This window comes from Lipotes vexillifer, unplaced genomic scaffold (genome assembly GCF_000442215.2).
Source record: "Lipotes vexillifer unplaced genomic scaffold, Lipotes_vexillifer_v1.1 scaffold774, whole genome shotgun sequence".
In the NCBI taxonomy this organism is placed as follows: domain Eukaryota; kingdom Metazoa; phylum Chordata; class Mammalia; order Artiodactyla; family Lipotidae; genus Lipotes; species Lipotes vexillifer.
This window is the reverse complement of record NW_006788102.1, coordinates 340,415-362,614: the sequence shown is the minus strand read 5'-3', so window position 1 is coordinate 362,614 and position 22,200 is coordinate 340,415. Positions and strand designations below refer to the sequence as shown.

General features: G+C 62.5%; 1 protein-coding gene across 3 annotated transcripts in view; it reads right to left on the bottom strand.

Annotated features, from left to right (window-relative positions):
- Positions 1 to 22,200, bottom strand: part of IQSEC1 (IQ motif and Sec7 domain ArfGEF 1) — a 66,922-nt gene that overhangs the window by 35,269 nt on the left and 9,453 nt on the right. For 2 of the 3 annotated variants that reach the window (XM_007461244.1, XM_007461243.1), the window contains exons 2-3: positions 5,979 to 6,270; positions 160 to 1,406 (exon numbers count right to left, since the gene is read on the bottom strand). In XM_007461244.1, coding sequence (XP_007461306.1) covers positions 160 to 1,406; positions 5,979 to 6,270 — 1,539 coding nt within the window. Of the gene's footprint in view, positions 1 to 159; positions 1,407 to 5,978; positions 6,271 to 22,200 lie in introns of those variants that run through there. The other variant, XM_007461245.1, reaches the window with a different exon arrangement.

Here is a 22,200-nt window from a genome sequence, read left to right as displayed (position 1 = left end):
CCCGCCCCGCCCCTGCTCAAAGACCCCCGTGCCCGCACCACCCAGGGCCAGAAGCTGGGGCCAGCGCGGTACAGCAGGCGCCACACCATGCGCCCCCCCCGGCCCCCACCCCGGAGCCGCCCCTCATCCCGCCCGGGCCGCCAGCGGCCGGGGACTCACTTGTTGAACAGGTTGAGGCCGATGCGGTAGTGCCGCCGGCGGATGATGTCGTTGCTGAAGGTGGGCGAGTCCCAGCTGTTGCGGGTCTCCTTGTGGTAGGTCTGCTTGCTGAGCGTCTGCTCACGCAGGCTGTCACGGGACGAAGACTCGGAGCTGCAGTTGATGGTGTCGTTGGAGTTGGATGTGCTGTTCAGGCTGTCGTTGTCCCCATCCGAGTAGTCCGACTCGGACTTGCTCTGCCTGTTGGCCGAGCCATTGATGGCCAGGTGGCCGTCCAGGGGCCTGGGCGCCCGGGCCCGCGGCTCCGGCTCCTCCCGGGGGAGGCCCCTGGGGGGCCCATGGGGGCCGTGCTTGGGGCTGCCCTGCAGCCCACCCAGGCCGCGCTCGTAGGCGCTCTGCCTCTTAAGCGAGCTGCGGTCCGAGCGGTCGCTGAGGTCCACGGAGCTGTCGCTGGGCGGCTCGATGGTGAGCAGCGGGAGGTGCTCCCCGCGCAGCCGCGGCTCCTGTGGCCCCAGCGAGGGCGTGCTCCGGCAGCTGGTGTCCGTGTCCCCCTTGTCGTCCTTGTGGGCCAGGGCCCAGTAGTCCTGGGCAGCACCCCCGGGCCGCAGCCGCAGGTCCGACTCGGCGCTGGACGGCCGGCGGCCCGCCTGCATCGGGGGCAGGGGTGGCGACAGCTCCTCCTCGTCGATGTACAGGGTGACGTCGCTGTACGAGGCGGTCATCTCGTCCAGCTGGCGGTGCTCGGCGCCATGCAGGGCCGGCGAGGGCTCGGCGTCCCGGGTCCGCCCCACGTCGGGCGCGGGGGCCCCCTCGGTGTGCAGGCTGCGGCAGTTGAGCGCGTCGTCAATGGACTCGGCCAGCGACTTCACCTGCCGTGAGAAGGCATCCTCCAGCTCCGTGATGGCATCTGCGAAGTCACCGGCCGGGGCAGGGGCCTGGAGGGCAGGCGGCGGGCCCAGGTCTCTGCACTCGGCCGGCACCAGGGCCTCCAGCGGGGCACCCTTGTCGGTCACTGAGACCTGCTTGCCCTCGAAGTAGGAGCTGTGCACCTTCTCCGGCCCTTCGAAGGAGAACTGCATCCTCATGTTGGACAGCACGATGCGGCGCGACATGCGGTTCTCGGACATGGAGCTGCGCAGCCGCTCAAAGTTCTTGTTCATCTGGTACTGGCGGAAGGCTGTCTGGATGGTGCGGGCCGCATGGCGGGTCACGAGGCGGCCCCCATACTTCCGTTCTAGCATCTCCACCTGCGGGGGAAGCAGAGGAGCGTGAGGACGGCCCAGGAGGCCCAGCGCATCCCAGGGGTCAGACCCAGTTAAAGCAAGTGTTCCCTGCGGGACTTCCCAGAACCTTTAAAGGGTGGTGGTTTCCCAAAGTTCTCTGGCCACAGTAGCCTTTGGCCCTGGTGCGCCTGGGGCGTGCAGTTGAATGAGACTTGGAGGTGGTGGAAGACGTGCAGGCAGCCCCTCCAGAGAGAGGAAGCCCGCGCGGCAGGTGCAGGTTAAGAAACCGGCCCGAGGGGCTTCGCTGGCAGTCCAGTGATTAAGAATCCGCCTCCCGATGCAGGGGACGCGGGTTCGATCCCTGGTCAGGGAACTAAGATCCCACACGCCGCAGGGCAACGAAGCCCACGTGCTGCAACTACTGAGCCCGCACGCCACAACTAGAGAGAAGCCCGCGTGCTGCCATGAGGAGCCTGTGCGCTGTAGCAGAGGATCCCGCACACCGCAAGGAAGATCCCACGTAACGCAACTAAGACCCGACGCAGCCAAAAATATAAATGAATAAAAGCGAGAGACGGGCCCGAGACCCGAGCAGGCCCTGGGCGCTGAGCACTGGCCGCAGGCCTCCAGCCCCGCTTCTGCCTGCAGCACTGCCCGAGGGCCTGAGTCTAGTCCTGGCCCTGCCCTTGGCAGTGGAGTGACTCTGAGAAGCCTTGGACCCTGCGGTTGCTCAGTCCCATCAGACAGACCTCGCAGGGCAGCGGTGGGCACAGGTGAGACAGGCCCTCGGCACATGCCAGCTGGGGGCTGATTAGGTGCAGGACCCTCAGCTGCACTCCTGGGAGGTGTTTGTGGGACAGTTTGTGGGGGGCCCCAAGTCCCCTCCGTGACAGATGGGGAAACTGAGGCCCAGAAAAGAGGCCCAGCACACCCCTGGAGGCCTCCAGATGCAGAGCAGGCTCTGTGAGCCTGGCGGTGGGGCCGGGACGCAGGCAGGCAGGGGTGCTGGGACTCCCACGTGCCACGTGGGCCTGTGAAGTCCTAGGCTCATGCTGGCCGAGGACTCCGGACAGCCCCCAAGGGCCGCTCCCCGTGCCTGCTTCCCGAGTGAGGCCAGAGCCCGCTCTTCAGAACCCGGGAAAGCCCGGGATAAGGAGCCGGCTGGTCGGCCAAGCCGAGCCCTTGGGTGCTGGGCAGAGTGGCCCCTGATGTGGGTGGAAAGGCCTCGGGTCCCTGGGAGTGAGGCGTGCTCACATCCCGAGGGGGCAGAGCACCGCCGTCCCACACCGGTGGCAGAGGGACAAGGTCCCCACCCTCAAGAGGCCAAGGCGGTCCAGAACAGGGGCACATGCGTCACTGAGCAAACCCCAGGCCGTGGCTGAGTGGGGCAAGACGGCTGCTCAGAACCGCCTGAGGGGGGGCCGGAAGGGGGAGGGGGGCTCCGAGCCTCACTCAGGACTCAGGGTGGGTCCTGGTCTCCCTGAGCGATGCCAGCTCCCCGCCCCCCGAGCCCCGCCCGCGACACAGACGTGCAGCTCGCCGGGGCCCACAGGAGGGGGAGCGGCAGGAGGGGCAGAGCGGCCCCTCGCACGAGAGGAGTTGGGGGGCGGGGTGAAGATCAAAACGACTTTTCAAAGCCCGGCCCTGGAGTCAGCCAGGGCGGGTCTGTTTTCCCTCTCGCCCTGAAGTTACCCACCGACCGGCATCCAGAGAGATGACCTCACTTCCGCATCTGTGAGCAGCGTCTGTTTTCTGGGTTTGGAGTGGCGCTCTGAAAGCGCACGGCGCCGACACAGGGCCCACGGCTGAGCTCTGGGAAGCCCTCTCCTCTCCGCCCTCCAAGGCCGGGGCTCTGGGCCCCTCGCGTGGGGAGGAGGAGGGGCACCGCACAGGTCAGAGCGCGCGCCACAGCCCCTTGTCGCCTTCTGACTCTGGATCTCGCGACCCCAGGGGCGACACTCCTGGCTTGAGACCGTCCCCCAAGTCTGGGTGGGGACAGGAGGGACTTCGGGAAGGCAGACGTGGGCTCTGCGCTGCGTCGGCAAAGCCCCCTCAGCCCCTCCTCCCGGCCTCCCCCCAGGGGACACACAGACCCAGGTCCTCTCCTACTCAGCTCCCGGGCCCACCGTGGCCACTCGTTCTTCCTTCCGGGCCAGAACCAACCCAAGGCCCAGTGTGAACGCTAACTGGGGGTGCAGGGCAAGGACCCCAACCCGTCTGTGCTCGCCTGCTGGGCATCACTCTCAACTGACACAGCGTCTGGCCTGCAGAGGGACCCCAGGAAGCCCCCCGCCCCCTGCAGAGGGGGGCAGAGGCTCTGACAAGTGAGGGGACGAGCAGCTGAGAGGCTCACCCTCCCACAAAGCTGAAGTGCCACCCTTGCCAACTCAGGCCTCCTGCTCAGACAGGAAACTGCCAGGAGGTGCGGAGGCTGAGGGCCAGCAGGCACTGCACGACCTTGCACTGGGCTCCTTCCACTAAAATGGGGCTCTGCGCCACCCAGACTCTACCCCCTCGTGGAACCGGGCACCCTACCTTCATCTGGAAACTCCTGGGTCATCTGTCCTGTTCCTGTTTTCACCTTGACTGCCAGGAGGCTCAGCAGAGAGTCAAATGCTCGGTGGCCCTCAGCATCACCTCCCCACCCCTCCCCTCTTCCCGGCCATCCTTCCCGCCAAGTGGTTCTGCCTCTGGCCTTCGTGCCTGCTGTTACCTCTTCCTGGAAGACCCCGTCCTCAAACACCCAGGTCTGATACCACCTTGGAGAGGTCCCCCACACCTCATCCAAGCTGTCTCCTCCCACAGGTGCTCGGCTTCTCTCCCCTCTTTCTTCATCCCCGGAGTTTGTATCACGCTCTGGAATTAACCTGTGTCTTTACTGTTAATCTGTCTCTGGACCACAGCGTCTGCTTGAGGGCTGGGGCTGCACCCCGTCCCCTGGTGCCTTCCCCGGCGCCCAGCACGGGGTCTGGCACACGGTGGGCATCGGGCTAATGTGCGAGGGATGAAAATGAACAGCTGTGGCCACATTAAGGCTGCAGGAAGCATGATTACCTCCACAGGCCTCTCTGAAGTTTTAACCTTTCCCACTTCTATTTTAATGGTCCTGCTGCAGACGTTTTTACTATAAACTGTTTTTGATCCACTTTGGATACGGGTGAAACTGATAAATGGAACAGAGGCCCCTGCCGTGGGCCTGGCCACGAGGCCAAGCGCCACGAGGCCAGGGGTCTGTTTGCTCCCCAATATTTGCCTGACGGGGATCATCTGCTTCAGGCTCTGGCCACTTGCGGGCCCCGCCCCCCGTCAGTCCCAACTCACGGGCAGACAGATGAAGACCAGGGCAGGCAGGCAGGGCTATCCACGGTCACAGGGCAGCGCCAAGAACAGGGAGAGGGGGCCGGTACGGACCGTGTTGGGGGGAGACCCGCCCTGGGCAGTACCCACACACCGCACCGCTCCCCGCAGAAGTCTGGGGCTACACCAGGCCCGGACCTCTGCTCTGTTAAGAGACAAACAGTTAGACTGGGGAGCAAACAGAGGGTCCAGGCCAGGGTAGGTGTGGGAGGTGAGAGGGCAGAGCGACTATCTGCAGCCTGGCATCTGAGGGGCTGCCGGGCAGGTCCTGCAGCCAGGCCAGGGCAGAGGCAGCCGCCCGGGCTCACAAGGAGACTGCCCACAGCTCAGGACACAGGAGCTGGGGACAGCGACATGCAGGCCGGCCCCACATGCCGGCACAGCTGCTTCTGGCAGCCTGGGGGTGCTCCTGAAGCCTGGAGCTTTCTGTCAGAGCTTCACACAAGAATTCTTAGTACAGTGCCTACTATGTGCCTGCACTCTGAGGGGCTGGGAGTGAGAAGCCTCTGTCCCCTCATGAGCTCTCACTCCCTCTGCCCCCCACCTGCCACCCAACCGGGACCCCTCCCCTCTCTCCCATCAACCTAAGAGGCCAAGCGGGCAGGCCATGCATGCCCGTCGCTCTGTACACACGTGCCAGCGCCACGGTGGATCTGGGCCAAGGCTCCAGGGAAGAGGGGCAACCTGCAAGGGGGCGACGGCCCCCCGGACACGGGGCTGTTCACTGAGGGCTGGAATGAACAGCCTGGCCTCACTGGCTGGGGACGGGCTCGCTGTTCGGTTCAGAGCACGTGCTCTTTCTGTGAACTGACTGACCCCTCCCCGAGGGCCCCTCCTGCAGACCTCCCAAGGTTCAGCTCTCTCCTGGATCCCAGGACCTCGACGGCCGCCACGGAACCCACGCGCACTGGCGGCACCGGGGCCTGATACCCAGCGTGGGCCCTGGAGCCCAGTGAGGAGGGCTGTGAACCGGGCAGAGGCCGAGGCCAGACAGGAACGTCCCACATCGGCTCCCTCCCTCGGAACCCTCCACATGTCGGGAGGAGCCAGCCCGGGATGAGGCAGAGGCCACGTCCGCGGGGAACAGCCCCTGCCTGGGCGCGGCTGTGGAGCACACGGGGCCCCCCGCGGCCCTGGGCGGCCCCAGCAAAGGGCCGCGTCGTCCGAGGCCGCGCAGGCACCGCAGCCTCCCCCAACCCCCAACGCCCCTCCCCCGTGGCCCGCGTGGCCGGCGCCTACCTGCTTGTCCTGCAGGTCGGAAGAGAGCTCATAGCTCTCAGAGAGGGACCGTGAGCGCTTGATAGCCTCCTCCTCGGCCTGCTTGCGCAGGATGGAGGTCGAGTGCTGCAGCTTGGGCCTCCGCGTGCGCTGCTGCCCGGGCGGCCCCGCATACAGCCCATAGGCGTCCGCTGGCGTGTGCTCCGAGTGGTCCGGGCCCAGGCCGGAGCCGGGCGCCGAGGGGCCCTGGTGGTAGGCGGAGGGGCTGTCCAGCGACGTGCCAGTCTCGCTGCTGGGGGCCTCGCCCTCGACACTGCAGAGAGAGGACGGGCCTCCGGTGAGCGGGAAACCAGAGCCCAGGGCCCCGCAGGTGTCCCCCCACCCTCCTACAGGTGGTCCCCAGGGGTGGCGGAGGCCGAGGGCCGTGACCCTCGCCTCCCCTTGCGGTGATTCCACTTTCTCTGTACAGCTCGCCCCTCCTCACAGCCAACACCCCTCCCTGAAGGACCCTGTTCACTGTGCGTCTCCCACGGGAAGGTCGGCCCCGTGGGTCCACTGACGAGCCCAGGACCTCAAGCGGGCCTGGCCCAGAGCAGGTGTCTAGTGACATTCACTGACGGACAGCGGGTCCCGTCCCCTCCACTCCCTCACTCCCACTGCCTGGTTTAAGTAAACCACTCTTTTTTTAAAAAAAAAAAAAAAAAAACAATAATTAACAAAATGAGTCTTCACTGCATACCTACGGGAGAGTCAGGCATTGTGCTGGTTGTTTGTTATGGGCTGAACTGGTCCCTCCCCACCAACATTTGCATACTTCAAGCCCTAACAGCCAGCACCTCAGAATGTGTCTGCATTTGGAAATTGTCTTTAAGGAGGTAACTGAGTTAAAATGAGGTCACGAGGGTCCTAATAAAACTGACTGGCGTCCCCGAAGGCGAGATTAGCCCTCCAGAGGACAGATTATTAACCCCTTTTCCAGGTGAGGAGACTGAGGCCCACACAGCACAGGCCTTGTCCGGGGTTGCACAGGTAGAATGTAGGTGAGTTGGGATTAAAGCCCAACACCGGGGGCTCCCCTCCACCCCACCACCCTCATCCCAGGCCTGTGCAGATCCCTCAACCTTCCAAGTGCCTGGTGGGGGGACAGAGGGGTGGCTTACTCATCCCGAACTCATGACCTTAGAAGACTTGGGACACAGAGAGAAGGGAGAAACGTGCAACCGAGTTTCTGGCAGCTTCTGGCCACTCTCCGGTCCATCGGATCCCTGGGGCCAGGGTGGGGTCCCTCTGGAAGTGGCCCAGAGGACAGAAGGGCTCACAGACCCCGTGAGCTACAGTCCATCCTCCAGAGTCCCGCCTTCAGAACAGTGGGAACGCCCTGCATTCAGCAGCCTCTGTGACGGTCCCACCTGCCCAGCTCCGCTCCCACTGTCCCCACGGGTCCCAGGGCCAGCAGAGCCAACTGCCCAGCGTGTAACATGCCTCCTGGGGAGGGGGCATGGGCACGGAGGCCCTGGAGCAAGCACACCCCAGCCCACCTGGCTGTAAAGCCCAGCACGTGCTGCCCGGCAGGCCATCTAAGAAGAGTGCAGGCCTTCCGCTCTGGCCCGCAGGGACACACAGCGGGTCTTCTGCAGCAGAGGACATCCCAGCTGGTGCCCAGGAGCTGGGGTGTGATGAGGGTCCTTCTGCGGGGAAGAGTCCTGGGTGCCTGGCCTCAATGCAGCTGTGAGTCAAGGGCTCACGCTCATTGCAAGGCCTGGCCCCTGTCCGTGACCCAGGTGGGCCGCTCTCGGTGCCTCAGGCCCACCACCACTCGAGACCCTCCTGGCCGTTCGTGGTCACCCGGCAGCAGCTTCCTGGGGGCCTCGTGGGCCTGTGTGGGGTGGTGGACAGGGACGGGCAGCACTGCAGACTCTCCCATTCTCCTGATAAGGCCCACCACCCGGGACAGAGAGCTGGAGGGGAGAGTGAAGGAGCCCACGGGCCCCAGAGGCGATAGACGCCCCAGAGGTGCCCGCGGCCAACCGGAGCCCCGGCCTGCGCCACGCCTCCCCTGGAAGCACTTCTGTCAGAGCCTCTTTTGTCTTTCCCAGCAAGAGGGTGACAGCAAACAGAACCAGGTCCTTGAGGAGAAGCAGCCGGGGCTCAGTTCGCCAGGATTTTAAATCGCCTCTGAGCCCTGAGTCTGCAGAGGCCACGGAGACAGGGCGGGTTCCGTGCAGGTCCGAGCGGGAAGTCCCTCCGCGCCTCACGGGCCCCTCCTGCTGGGGGCCTGGACTCTCCCCCAGCGCCCGACGCCCCCCGACCAAGGGGGTGTCCACCCTCACGGGGAAGGGGCTTGGCCCCTTACCCCTACCCCGCCCGTGCTCCCCTGATCTCGGAGCGACGTGAACGGGTGTCAACAGGTGAAAGGCCGTCCCCCTCTCCCCCCACAGCGGGCCAGGCCGGGCCAGTCTGGGGCAGAGGGAGCTGGGGAAGGACAGGCAGGGGGCTGCCCCCGACCCACGGCCGTGCTCTGCCCTGTGCGGGGGCCAGGCCTGGCCGCCCGGCTGAGCTCACAGACGGAACATATGAGCGGAGTCCCTCCGTGTGGAGGCTGGGCCCCGGCAGGAGGGGCGCACTCGGGATCGCATGGGGATGGAGGTGCTTGGGGGACGCAAGGGCTTTCTGGGGCTGTGCCAGCCCGGGGCTCCTGCTCTGCCCGTGACCTGGCTCCCGACCATCTCGAGCCAGCAGGTTCCAGAAGGTACCTGGCGGAGAGGGCCGGGCCTCCTTGCAGGCCAAGAGAAGGGCTTGACAGTCACCTGCAGCCTCCTCTCCCCTGGGAGCCCGACCTTCGAAACACCCCTACCTGCCCACTTGTCAGCAGGTGTTCCAGGCCACAGCCACCGCAGCTCCCCGGATTATCACTCATGCCCCCGCCTTTCTTCTCCCCACGGCAGTCACAGCAATCCTGACCAAACGGGAGCCACATCGAGGGCCTCCGTGCTCCCCGTCACACTGGGAAGACACCGTCCTTCTTGCAATGCCCTCAGGCCTGACCTCGGCTCACCGCACTCTGGCCCCTCTTCCGCTTTGCTCATTCTATTCCAGCCTCACTGGCTTCCTTCCTCCCTTCTCCAAGGGGCCAGGCAGGCCTCAGGGCCTTTGCCCTGGCTGTTCCGTCTGCCTGGAACGCTGTGCCCCAGATCTTAGCACGCACCACACCTTCACCTCCCTTGGGTCTTTACTCAGTGCCACCTTCCAATGAGGCCCCCACTACTCCCCCGAGTTAAAACCACGCAGCCCTCTCCCCAGCATCCCTAGTCCCACACTCAGTGGTCTGCCCACCAGCACGCCGTATAGTGCGATGTATTCTTCCTGTCTTTCCTTTGCCGTCTGCCCCCCACATCAGTATCGGAGCTCCGTGAGGACATGGGTCATTTTTCTGCGTTGCTGGCTGACGCTCCCCAAATGCTGACACGTGTGCCAGACTAACAGGGCCCAGTGACACCTGCCGAGGGAGTGCAGGCACTTCCGGTCCCGGAATGTGGCTTCTTACATCACCCCCGTCGGTACATCCCACCTGCCCCAAACCTAACCGGTGACGGTTGCCCATCACCACGCAGTGATGGAGCCAGAGTCCTGAGCTGAGTCACCAAGTTAGTCCCTCCCCGACGGCCAAACCCCCCTTGGGGACAGATGGAATGGGGCCTCACCCCATTCCATCTGTCACCAAGTCCTGCCGAATCTACGTGAATGGGGTCCCTTGAGCTGTGCAACGTGGCAGCCCTTGCACGCCCCAAATCCAAACCTCAAACCATCCCGATAAGAAATGGCCAGGCCATCCTACTGCAACCAGCATGACTCACCGTCCTCCAAGAAATGAGCGGACAAAAGCGAGCAGAGCACGTAGTGTAAGAACCCGTCTTGAGCCAGAGAACATCACTCCTTCGTGGTCCCAAACACAAGCGACACAGTATTAGACACTGAGAGAGCCTCCTTAACCAGAGCCAAACCCCTGGTGAACACAAGGACAACGTCTGACGTGAAAACGCCTGCTGATGACAAGCACGGGCAGCAACAGATGGTCTCAGGACACGCTGCTCTAAATATTTCAGGGCAGCAGCTAGACCTGGTCATTGACCTTCAGTCCTGCAGATGCGTGACCTGAACCCATGGAGACGTTTACCCACATCCTGGAGCTCAGGGCTCGAAGCCCCTCTGTCCTGGTTAGCACTCGCCTCTGCCCCCTGCTCCTTCCTGGGGGAGAAGGGTCTGTCCCCTGAGCAGAAGAGGCACCCCACGGCAGGATGCCCACTGCAGGCTGCCCCAGGGACACAGATCTCTGGCCCGGCTCCCAGCCTGCCGTGCACACCTCTTCCTCGCCACCATGCTTGACAGATGGGAGCTCCACCTCTCGCCACCCAGGTCCTCTTTCTCTCTTGGGGAAGCTTCTCCCAAAGCCTTTGTCCACCAGCCAGGACCGGACACCCCTCAGTCGGTCCTCAGCTGCACACTGGAATTCGTGATCACGCACAGACTCCCGGGCCATGTGCAAATCTAGGAATGGCAGGCGCCGTCCCAAGTCCCTGCCATTCCCTGACAGTTTAGAGTTTCTGGGACGTTCCAGGACCGTTAAGGCTGGTGCCAGCACTCTGAGAAAACGCTCCTGATCCAGCAATCCCTTTTCTGGAGATTCACGCGAAGGAAATAAGACCAATACGCAAAGAGGCGGGTACAAGGAATTCCAGCGCAGTGTTGTTTCTAATTATAAAAACTTGGAAATAATCTAAATGCCTGTCAACAAGGGATTGATTTAAATTAATTATATATCAGTATACTGGAAACAATGTCAAGATGGGGGAAGGTTTAGCTTGATGGCTGTTCTTATGAAAAAGACTGGGGGACCTTTTTGGCTGACATGAGTTTAATACAAGCCGAGAAGCCAGTCACTAACAAGAACGAGTAAAAAGCCAGAAGCAGACCCAGCCCTACTGTCCATTACAGGTATTGGATCACAGCGGAAGACTGTCTGAGCCCCAGATGGGTTCTTAAGCCTGGGCGCTTTTGCTCCCACCTTCTCCCGCCAGCCCAGGGCAGACATCGCTAATCCATCACAGACTCCCTTCTGCACGTCTGCCAGCACGGCGCACCACACGACCGCGATGGACGCCAGCTGGGGGCGAGAGAGGCCCCGTCTGCCAACCCCAATTATAGCACAAGGCGACCTCCCACCAAGGGCTGAGACCGTGTAGCCAGGAGAACAGCGGCCAGAGGGGATATGAGGCCTGCGGTCAAGCCTCTGACGGGCTGACAGGCAGAGGACAGAGCAGATGCTGCTGCAGACAGAACTATGACCTGCATCGCCCTGCTCGAGAAAAAATGCTCTCATGTGGTCAGGGCTGCTCTGGAGGTGATGAGCTCCCCGTCACTGGAGGTGTGCAAGCTGCGGCAGGTCAGACACCTGTCAGAGGTGTGGCTGAAGGACTCCTGCACTGGCTAGAAGCCGCCATCCATCTGCACCCCACTGCGCTGCACTTGCATTTCCTGGCCTCTGAGGCCACACCCGGGTATCAGCTCAAGTCCCACTTCCTCTATAAGGCCACCCCCGCCTGCTGCGGCCCCCGCTCCCGCACTCCCGGTCACCGTGGAGATCACCTGGGCGAGCGTGTGTGGGGTCCATCCACCCCACTGGGAGTTCTGCTCTGTGAGGGCTCAGTCCCTGAAAGCCTCAGCCTCCGGCAAAGACCGGGACCCAAGACTGGCTCCTTCCCGAGAGGCCAAGCTCCGCACATGCACAACGGGGCCCCGAGGCTACAGAGCAGGAGGGGGCCGTGTGTGTAGGGGAGCTGCACACAGAGGCGGCCACAGTGGCCCAGCCCTACCCACACCGGCCTGGGGACGCCGAGCTCTGCGTCGCCGAGTTACCCCAGGCTCCTCCTCCCCTTCTCCAGTTTTCCAAACATGTCTTCTTGCACTAGAGGCCGGTCTGTGTTATGTTTACGTGGGGAAATGGCTGGATCACAGCGCCTGGAGCTTCCGACAGCCCTGGGAAGACGGAAACCACATAAGAACAGAGGACATATTTGAAGCCTCTCCGCCTCCTCTCTGCCAAGCGAGGGGCTGGACGGGGTCCTGGCCGCCGCCTCCTAGCCAGACGTCTGGGCTGGAATTCTGGCTCCACTGCTCACCAGCTGTGTGACCACAGGCAGGAATCCTTCCGTGCCTCAGTTTCCTTTCCTGTAAAATGGGGGCGATTAGAGAGCCAACTTCACATGCCTGCTGTGAGGCTTTACAGAGTCGCTACAGGAAAAGTCCTTAAAAGTTGCTCGGCTCATAAAAGCGCTTTCTGATTGCTGTCTCCAGTTATTCTCTGACTGACAGGGCCTTGCCTGCATGTGCCAGCAGTTAGAAGCGGGTCACCTACCCTGCCTGCTATAGGGCCCCTCCTTCTGCGGACACCCCCTGCAGCACTGAGCCACGGATGCAGGTGAGGGGCTCCCAGGGGGAGGCAGGAGGGCCCTAGAAAGGGGCCCAGGCCCCACAGCCGAGATGCCACATCCTGACTCCAGCTGGGGAGAGTCAGGGCAGGGGGCCCTCGGCCTCTTGAGCCACGGATGTCTATTTATGGCCTGTGAGGTCATGAATGACTTTTCTTAAGAAAGATGTTAGAGGAGGCTCGGGGCAGAAGCAGGGACCCGCTGCTCACCCCCAACACTGATGATGCGGATGACAGAAATAATACTAACATCTGCATAGTCAGTGGTGTTCTAAGCTGTACGTGAAGCTCATTTAGTCCTCTTGACGGCCCAACACACCCCACAGGCACAGAGAGGTTGGGCCCATCCTGAGGTCACACAGCTCACGAGTGAAATCAGAACCCGGGTAGCCTGGCCTCAGAGCCGACAGACGTACACCCTGTGCTTCTATGACTTCTGAGTGAAACACACACACACACACACACACACACACACACACACACACACACACACTCGGGTTTGGGTTAGACAGCAGCAACTCTCCTCTGTAAACCTGCTGGGTACAGGAGCTGTGTTGGGTGTTTAACCTACGTGGCCTGTAACCCAACCACCATCCCTGGGGACCGAGGCGGGGGTGGTGGGTGGGCGCTAGGCCACTGTCCCTTCTGTAGATGAGGAACGTGGGGCCGGTGGAGCTGAGTCACTGGGCCAAGGTCACCCATGCAGGGGACCTGACCCCAGGCGGGTGCACCTGCCAGCTGGCGGCCCAGAGAAAGCGTGTGCAGTTGACATGCCGGGGGCAGAGCTGGGGTTCAGGGCCTGGGAGTCTCGGAGTCGTGCACGGTCATGAGATAAACCAGCCCGGGCTGCGTGGTGCCAGCTGTGGTCACATGATATGGAAAAGCCACCCTCTTCCGAATGGGCCGGCCCCACACAGAGGAAGAGCGATCTGCAGGCCTGCCCGTGGTTAGATGCCCAGGGTTCCGTTCAGGGTTTCTGATTTCCAGAAAGGGAGTCCAGGCCAGAGACAACTGACGCGCGGCCTCGCAAGCTCCCCCTGGGCTCCTGTGACTCTGCTGCCTAGGCCATGTTAACAGGTGTGTCGCCCAGAACGGGGAGGGGCCGGTCTTGCTCTGCACTAGCTTCTGGGGGAGGAACGCAGGCAGACCAGGGCACGGTCTGGAGGGGAGGGGAAGGGGGCAAGGAACTGGTGGCCGTGTCCTCCATCCTGGGGCAACAAGGGCAGGCAGGTCTGCGGGCCACAGGCAGTGTGAAGGCAGCCCGGAGGCTTCAGGAGGTGAGGCGTTTAGCAGTTCAGCTACTGGGGAAGGGCTGCCTCGGGGCAGTGCAGGCGTTCCATCAGGGTCTGGAAACCCAGTCTTCAGGGACTGCTGTGGCTTGGGGTGGGTCATCACCCACATACACCCACCCAGCGTGCCACGTGGGAGCCCTGGCACAAGCTAAGTCCATGTATTTAATCCCTGCCGCGACCCCGTGGAGAAGGCACGGCTCTCCCCCCTCCGCTGACGGGAAAATGGAGACTCAGGGTTCAGGGCTCGCCCAAGGACGCAGAGCTTGGAGCAGAGTCAGGATGCAAGGGCAGGTCATTCTCCATCTGTCCCACTGACACATGCCTGGCCCCGAGGAACAGCATACAAGGACACGGGGTGGATGTGCAGGGAAGAGTGAGTGTGTAAAGGGACAAAGAGCTGGTGTGCCAGCAAGACGGGGGCAGAGGGCTTCCCCAGGGGGCCGGGGAGGCCGCACCTATGCTGCTCACCCACGCTCGTCCCTGGTCTGGGTGGAGGCAGCATCTCCAGGGAGGACTAAAGCCTCGCAGCCTGGACCACAGTTGGCAAGTGGTCCCCAGTGAAGACGGATGCCTAGCTGGCAACCGAAGGGACTTATGGATCCCAGCGGGCGCCCTAAGCCCTTCCCTCCCAGGGAGAAGCTGGGCACCCCCTGGACTGTGGCCGGGCAGGGCTAGGCACCACCACCTGGTGGGCAGGTTGGGTCAGCGTGACCTAGAAGGACCTCAGGAGGGCTGCAGGGCTGGTGGAAATCTGGGTACGGTGGATGGAGGGCCAGGCGGGCAAGTCCACGGGGAGCACGCAGGGCCTCCAGACCCCGCCGAGGCCTCAGACAGAGGGGCTGGGGGAGGCGGGAGCCACATCCACCTCAACGCGCACCTGAACATCCAAGGTCCCTTTTGGCTGCTTAACGAGGAGCCCCATATCCAAAACGAGGGAGGTGATGAGCTTTCTGGACAATCTGGAGGCGGCCCTAGGGCTTGGCAGGCTCAGGAGAATCGGGAGAGTTCCTGCTTTTACCCAGTTCCTACACTTGCTTTAATGAGGCTCTACGGTGATCACAAAGGAACTGAATAAACGCGTGTCCAGCCCCAGGCACACCCTCTTTGCTGCCCAGCAGACCCCTGGAACACAGGTTCCGCTGAGCTCCTGCGCGGCCCCCACCCGCCCCTGCAGCCGCCCCATCTCAGCCGATAGCAACTCCATCCTTCCAGCTGCTCAGGCCAAAAATCTGACGGCCACTCTTAGCAATTCTCTTTTTCTCACACCCAACTCCCCGTCTGCCAGCAAATTGGGCCGCTCCACCTTCAAAACAGAGCCAGCACCTGACTGCTTGGCCTACCCCCCACTAGCCCTGTCTGCGCAGGCCTCACCTCTTCCCTGCCTTATGGCCACAGCCTCTCCAGCAGGCTCATCCGGCCCCTCTCACCCCTCCATTCAGCAGCTGGGATCTGTTAAAACACAACTCAGACCAGGTCCCTCCTCTGCTGTCCCTCACGGGGCTTAGAGCCAAGGCCTCACAGTGACCGAGAAGGCTCTGCAGGACCGGCTGTCCCCCTGCTACCCTTCCTCCATGCCCCCTTGGCCATCCCACCCCCACCCTGCTGGCCTTCTGGCTGTTCCTCCACATTCCTGACACACTCCAACCGCAGGGCCTTTGCACGTGCTGTCCCTCTGCTGGTGTCTTTTCCCAGACATCCACCTGGCTCACTCCCTCACCTTCTTCAGGTCTCTGCTCAAAGGCTGCCCGAGTCTCAGCGAGGACCCCAGCCCTCCCCCAGTCTTCCCCTGCTGCACCTCTCTACAGTGGTATGCCACCGCCTCGCCACCATCTGTGGGAATGTCTGTCCCGTGATATCTAGGCCCCGGAACACCACCTGGCACATAGGAGATGCACACACTCTGAACTACCCCTACCAAGCCAGGGAAGCCTTTTTCAAGAAACCCAGACTCCTGAGGGCTGCTCTGTCTGCCACGTGGACCGCAAGGTCTGTGGGAGCGGGACCTAAGCCCGGGTGGGCACCAACTTACAACAAACTGTCTCAGCCGGGTTGGCTGGACCCAACCCTCAGATAAGGTTTCAGATCCTGGTTGGGGACGGCGGGATACGGAGCCACTGAGACCCAAAACACACCCAAAGTGCCAATTTCAATGCAGAAAATCCACGCAAACGTGACTCAGAACTGTCTAGAAATAGGTTTTTAAAGGAAAGCTGGAAGCTTTTCTACCTCCCCGCCCCTAACTTTTGGGCTCAAAAGGGACAAGGACCCTCTGGCCGGACACTGACACCCCTCCCTCGCGAGCTGGTGCCCAGGTGACAGACACGAGATAATGCAGAGGGCCTGGAGCACGTGGCCCCCAAACCGGGCTGGTCCCTAGACTCCCTTGGGAGAGTCGGCAGCCGATTCCCACCCAAGTCTGGAGATCCCGAGAATTCAAAGGGTCGGCCAGCAGTGCGGCCCCTGAAACGGGACTTCAAAAAGAGCCCCGGCTGGCTGTGACCTGTGGCCTGTCTGGAATCCTGACTACCAAGCCAAGCCCCCCGTCAGACACAGAGGAAACTGGGGCTCAGCAGGAGAGACCAGGCCACACCCCTCCCCTCCCGCCGCCCCACAGCCCTGGCTCTGGAAGCCCACCCACGGGCAAGGTGCACACCTGAGGCGGAGGGCCTGAGTCCAGCCCACGTGGCTCTGTTTGGTCTACACAGAGCAGTGGCCACCATCTTCTTTTTCTTTCTCAAGTGAGAACTAGGTACCAGGAGTGTTCACTCACCCGAATTTCTGGCTTTTCTTAGATAAAATCAGAAGAGAACGCGTTCCTGCGTGGCCTCCATCGCTGAGCTCAGAGGCAGCCAGCCACCTGCAGTGCCCTGGGCCCCCGCCGGCCGCCTGCCTCATGGTGGACGCCTGCCTGCCTGCCCCGCAGGTGCCGGGGCTGGTCCTGCTTCACTGGTGCCGAGGGCACAGAGCCGCAGCCACGGGCCCAAGTCCCCCGAAGGGGTGACTTCCTCTGGCCTGACCTCAGGTTCCCAACAGTAAAACAGTCCAGCCAGGGCCCTGCAGCAGCGGCCTGACGGCTCAGTCCCCTCCAGGGCCCCCAAGGGACATGGCGTCTGCAGGCCGAAGCCTAAGGATTCGGCCTGACCAGCTCCCTTACTGAGGCTTTAAACATAGTCACATAGCGAATAAGATAACTTACTACAGAGTTTTGTTTTTTTAAAAAAAGAATGGTGATTTTAAAACCTCACCGGTTTCAATCTCTCTCGAGATTTTCTCTGGACCTGAAAAGTCTTATTCACCAAACCATGGGTGGGGCAGCCGGGCTGCACGGGGACCACAATGTAGACCCCAAAGCAGCCGCCCACGGGAAGGTCTGTCCTCCCCCAGGAGCCCCTGGGCAACCCCCTCCCCCAGGCTGGTCACTTCATTCCGTGAACTGAAGCCAACTATATGACACACCTAGGTCAGGGCCAGGGACACGGCGGGGACACAGACAATGACGACGGCTGGCGTTAGGAACAGTCATGGGGGTGCATCAGGCGCCCGAGGCGTGAAGCTTCCCGGAAGGCACAAACCCTCTGCCAGGACCCCAGGCGGAGCAGCGGGTGGCGGGTGAGAGCTCTTCCCGGCTCAGGACACTGTGTGTGGAGGCTAAGCAGCGGAGGTCGGGGTCCACTGTGTGCACAAGGGATGGGAAAGCTCAGTCTGGCGGGACACACACAGGCTGCAGGAGCCAGAGTGTTCAGGACCTTGCAAGGCTTGTCAGGGAGGGTGCAGTGGACCGCAGGGTCAGGGCAAGGCCAAGGGAGGGTCTAGGGTTTACCTGGGGTGGGACGGATGGCAGTGGCACCCTAGAAAGGGAACGCTAACTGTGGAGCACAGGCCCCTCAGCCCCCGAGTCACTGCCTCCGCCTCCCCGCATCCTTCCCCTGCGGTGACCCTTGGGGGCACAAGCAGGCCCTGACGATGGGATGGGGGAAAGGGCTGGTCCCAGGGACAGGGATGAGCCAGAGGTCACCAGAAGCTGGGGAGGCTAAGGATGGGGCTGTGAGGGCCCGGAGGGGAGGGAGGGAGGGAGCTGGGGCAGAAGGACGGGTGGGTGAGAGGAGGGGATGGGCGGTGGCTGAAGGGGCTGGCGCTCCAGGGAAGGCCTGTGGTATGCGAGCCGGCAGGGACCTGGGCACACCTGAACGGCGACAGGAAAGGGCCCTGGAGGAGCACCAGAGGAGAGGGCCCCAGCGGGTAGGACCCGGCAGCCCAGTAGGACCTCTCCCCTGCCTTACTTCCCCGAGGGGCCGGGGCAGGGTGGTCAGTGGGCTGCCCCCGACCCCCAGCTAGCTGGGACTCGGGCAGGGCCAGTTTCGGGAGCCCGAGGTCTGAATTAGACCAAAGCAAGAGAAATGGGCTTCACTCCGACCCTGTGTCCAGCTGCAAGGAGGGCCCGCAGCCCTGACACTGGCCCTGGGTCTCCACCCCCGCGCCTCTTGGCCTCTGTGACCCGCAGACCCCCTCGGATGGCCCCTGAGCCTGCAACAGCCCCTCCCCAGCCGCCCAGCCACTGTCCTCCCTGACGAGGGCCCGACTGCCCCATCAGCCCCGGGGAGAGGGCCGTGGCCGCTCCCCTGCCCCGAGGCCTGCCCTGCAGGGGATGAGGTCCAGCTCATCTCCGCCTCCCGCCTCCCAGGCTGCAGACCGGCTCTACTGGCACCAAGGCATCCAGAAGTGGTTTTTATATACGTATAAAAATATAGGACTCAGAACAATGAACTTCTCAGAGTGGGAGACTATTTTTAGAGCCCTGCTAACTCCGCCAACATTCAGCGTCTCCGTTTGTCAGATGCTGCTGGCGAGATGGGCCTCGGGCAGGAGCGGGGTCTCCTCAGGACGCGAGTGCATCAGGAGAGGGGCGGTGTTGGGATACCCGAGCTGTGGGGCGTGGGGGCCGCCGCATGGCACTCCCCGCTCCAGGTCCTGAGTGCCCACACGGCCCTGCAGGGCACTCACCACTCCACGGTGCCCCGATGGGAGTCGGCAAGAGTATGGGTGGGTGACCAGCACCCTGGGGTCCAGCCACCCTCCCCAAGCCTCAGTTTCCCACCTGCAGAGCAGGAGCGAGGCCGCCCCCTCGGGGGTATGGAGTCGGGGACCCATTGCCGGGCAAGGAGCCCTACAGACAGCCAATGCCGAGCCTAACTGGACAGGAACCCCTCCAGGGGGCGGGGCGGCGCCCTTCCTCAGACAGGCCTGTTCTCACCAGCGCACAGCCAGAGGGAAGGAACAGAAGTCCGCCGCGCAGCCAAGCCGCCGCCCTGTCGACATATTTCCAAGTTGCTCTTCCGGCCCTGGGGAGGTGGCGGCTCCACCATCCCTGGAGCAGGCCTGACTCCTAAACATAAAGAACAGCTGTCTACCCGCCCGCCTGCCGCCGGAGGCGGGCTGCACCTCCCGGCAGCTCAGCGTGAGTCACTCCCATTAAAACAGCCGGGGTGGGGGGGGGCGGGGGGGGCGGAGGGTCAGAGGTCAGCACCGACAGCCTGCATCAGATCCAGCGAAGGCCATCCCATGGGGCTCAGGGCACGGCAAATGCAGGGCATAAAGGCCACCCTGGCAACAGGGAAGGGAAAGGGGTTCTGCAGCTACCAGCCCCACCTCCCCCCACCTCCACTGTCTCCACTGCATCCAGCAGGCTGGTTATCTGACTGCCTTTTCCCCTGCATCCTGTGTCTCTGCCTTGGAAAGCTGGGTGGGGGCTGCATGCTGCTGGCCCCTTGCTCAGGCCCCCAGGGCTGACAACAGGGCTTGGGGAGCTCAGTGAGCATTTGCTGAGTGAGTGAATGAGCGATGCTACACGAGCGACGCCACCAGTGGCGAAGGGGCCCCAGTGAACCTGGGGAGTAGCATCCCTCGTTCGTTTGCTTATTCACTCAACAAACACAGAGATGAGAAGGATGAGGCCCACGATCAGGATCCAGAGCGGGGCGAACCTCCCAGCCTCCCCTCCCACACCTGTGCCCTCTCTTAGCTGCTCCTGGACCAGGGGCCGCGTGCCCCTAACTTTCCCTGTAAGACCTTTGGGCGGCACACTCAGCCCCTTGGCCAGGCATTTCACTGGGGCCGCCTCAGTCAGGCCCAGCAAGCCCGCAGCCGGGCTCACTCCTCCTCCACTTACAAGCAGGGGTACCGATGCCTGGGGTGGGGGGCAGACTCATCCACTCCCCCGACACACCCATAGCGGCGACGGGGCCTGGGACTCTGGACCTGCGCCCACGCCTGCTCCCTGGCCCTGTCACCCGGCCTCGGCAGCACCAAACAGCCGCAGACACGGGCGAGTTTCTCTGAGGAAGAGACGTGTGTTCTGCACCCAGAACACCGCTCCCCAAGCCTCGAGGCTCAAAGGAACAGGGGACGCGTGCAGGCACCTCTGCCTGCGCCCACCTCCCCAGCCCTGGGAGGCCTCCTGGCTGGCCCCGATGGGGCCTCAGATGGGAGGCAGGCGCAGGGACCCCTCCGCAGGTGGCAAATGTGCGCTTTTACCTGGGCTGGAATCCAGCTGGCAGGGAAGCCACAGGCTCGGGTGGAGGCAGGGTCGTGGGGAAGGGGTGAGGGCTGACACAGGCAACCCCCAATCCAGCCCAGCCAGGGCCTCTGCTTGGCGAGGGGCTGCTCACGTGGCATCACCAGCAGTCCCAGGGGACCCCAACCTGCCTGAGGATCTCAACCCACATCCCAGGGACCAGAGCACCAAGCCAGGGGACAGGCCTAAACCAAGGGAAATGGGGCCTCTAATGCCAGTCCTGCAGCCAAACTCAGGACGGGCAGCCTTTCCAGAGAAAGGCTGGAAAAAGCCTTTTATTCTCCCCAGTGCCATCTGGGCAAGGACCAAGGGAAGGGTGAGACCCAGTCATCTGCGACCCTGCGTCTCACCACCAGGACGGCAGGCTGGGAGGCCTGGCACTCACCCTGCCACTCCTCACATGGGCACCTGAGGGACAGAGCTCTCTGGGAGACAAGGGTCTCTGCAACGGGAGCTCACGAGGTCTCAACACAGAGCTCCAGATGGGCAGCTAAGGATCGGGCCACATGGGCCCATATTCCAGCTTGGTAACAATCAGACGGAGCTGGGCGGCAGCCACACCCACACCCACACCCACATCAGAGGGCAGGCGTTCTCCCACCGCCACAGTCCTCACCGCTCCCTACAGCCTGCCCACACCTGGCCTGCCCCTCTCCCTCACACCGCCTTCCTTTCAGAGCATCTTCATTTGCTTGCCATGCTTGCAGAGGACCAACATTCACAACTCAAAGAGCAGAAAAGTCAGATCTGCAGCTCCGGGATCTGCTGTTCCCAAGGAACCTGATTTAGAACAACAAGTCCCAAGGGGCAGGGTTCCAGAATTCCCACAGCTCTGCACAGCGGTGGGAACGCCCAGGCCTTCCACTCTGTTGCACCCTCTGAGCGTTTGAGTTTTGCAAGACCCACCAAAGTGGGTCCACATGGCTGACGATCCACAATCACATAGCCGTCGTGGCCACCAAACGTCAACTCACCAGACGTCCTCCTTCCTCAATGTCATGCGGCTAGGATATAACTTAAAAAGCGTTCATCCAAACCTGGATGCCCAGGTGACGTCCTGGGGTTTGCCCACCCTCAGCAGCCCCCTTCACCCGTGCGTGCAAGGAACGGTGCCCTGCAGCTCGGGAAGCGCCCACAGGGAGTGTAGGGCGGCTCTGGGAGGAGGTCAGACCAGGTCGAGCTCCAGCTGCCCCACTGCCGGGCTGAGTGACCCCGGGCAAGTGACCTCACCTCTCCAGGCTTCCGCTGGCTCATCTTAGCAACGGGTGTCACTCCTGTCCGCTACCCAGCAGGCAAGGGGGAATCAAGTGAGGACAGGCTTTGCCAACTGCAAGCCCCCGTGTGAGCGCGGCGGGTATTTCTGCTCTGCACACGGACGGACAAGGGCTTGGCCAAGAGCCTTTGCCAGGTTTGTTGAGGCCGGAGAGAGAGGTGGGAAACGTGGTCTCCAGTCCAGCACCGACCTAAGCACTCCCTGCTCGGGAGCCAGGAGCACCTTTGGGGCAACGCACAGAGCTTCATCCTTTCACCCCACCCACAGGTTACCTGAAAGTTTACAAAACTGCTCCCCTCACCGGGATCTCATCTGCACACAGCATCACCTCTTGCCTGTCTGTATTTTTGTATTGGCCACTTCCTACAGCCTGCCCTCTGCCAGACACTCACCCCCGGCTAAGCCAGGGCGGTTCTTGTTGGTTTTGACTGTTTGACTGCATGAGGATGACTGGGGCTTCCAATCCCTGGGTGCACTCGGAAAGATTTTTCCAAACACACACACACACACACACACACACACACACACATACATATATATGTTTACAGGCATTTTGTGTGTGTGTGTGTGTGTGTGTGTGTGTGTGTGTGTGTATATATAAAATAACCCTTTAAAAATGAAAA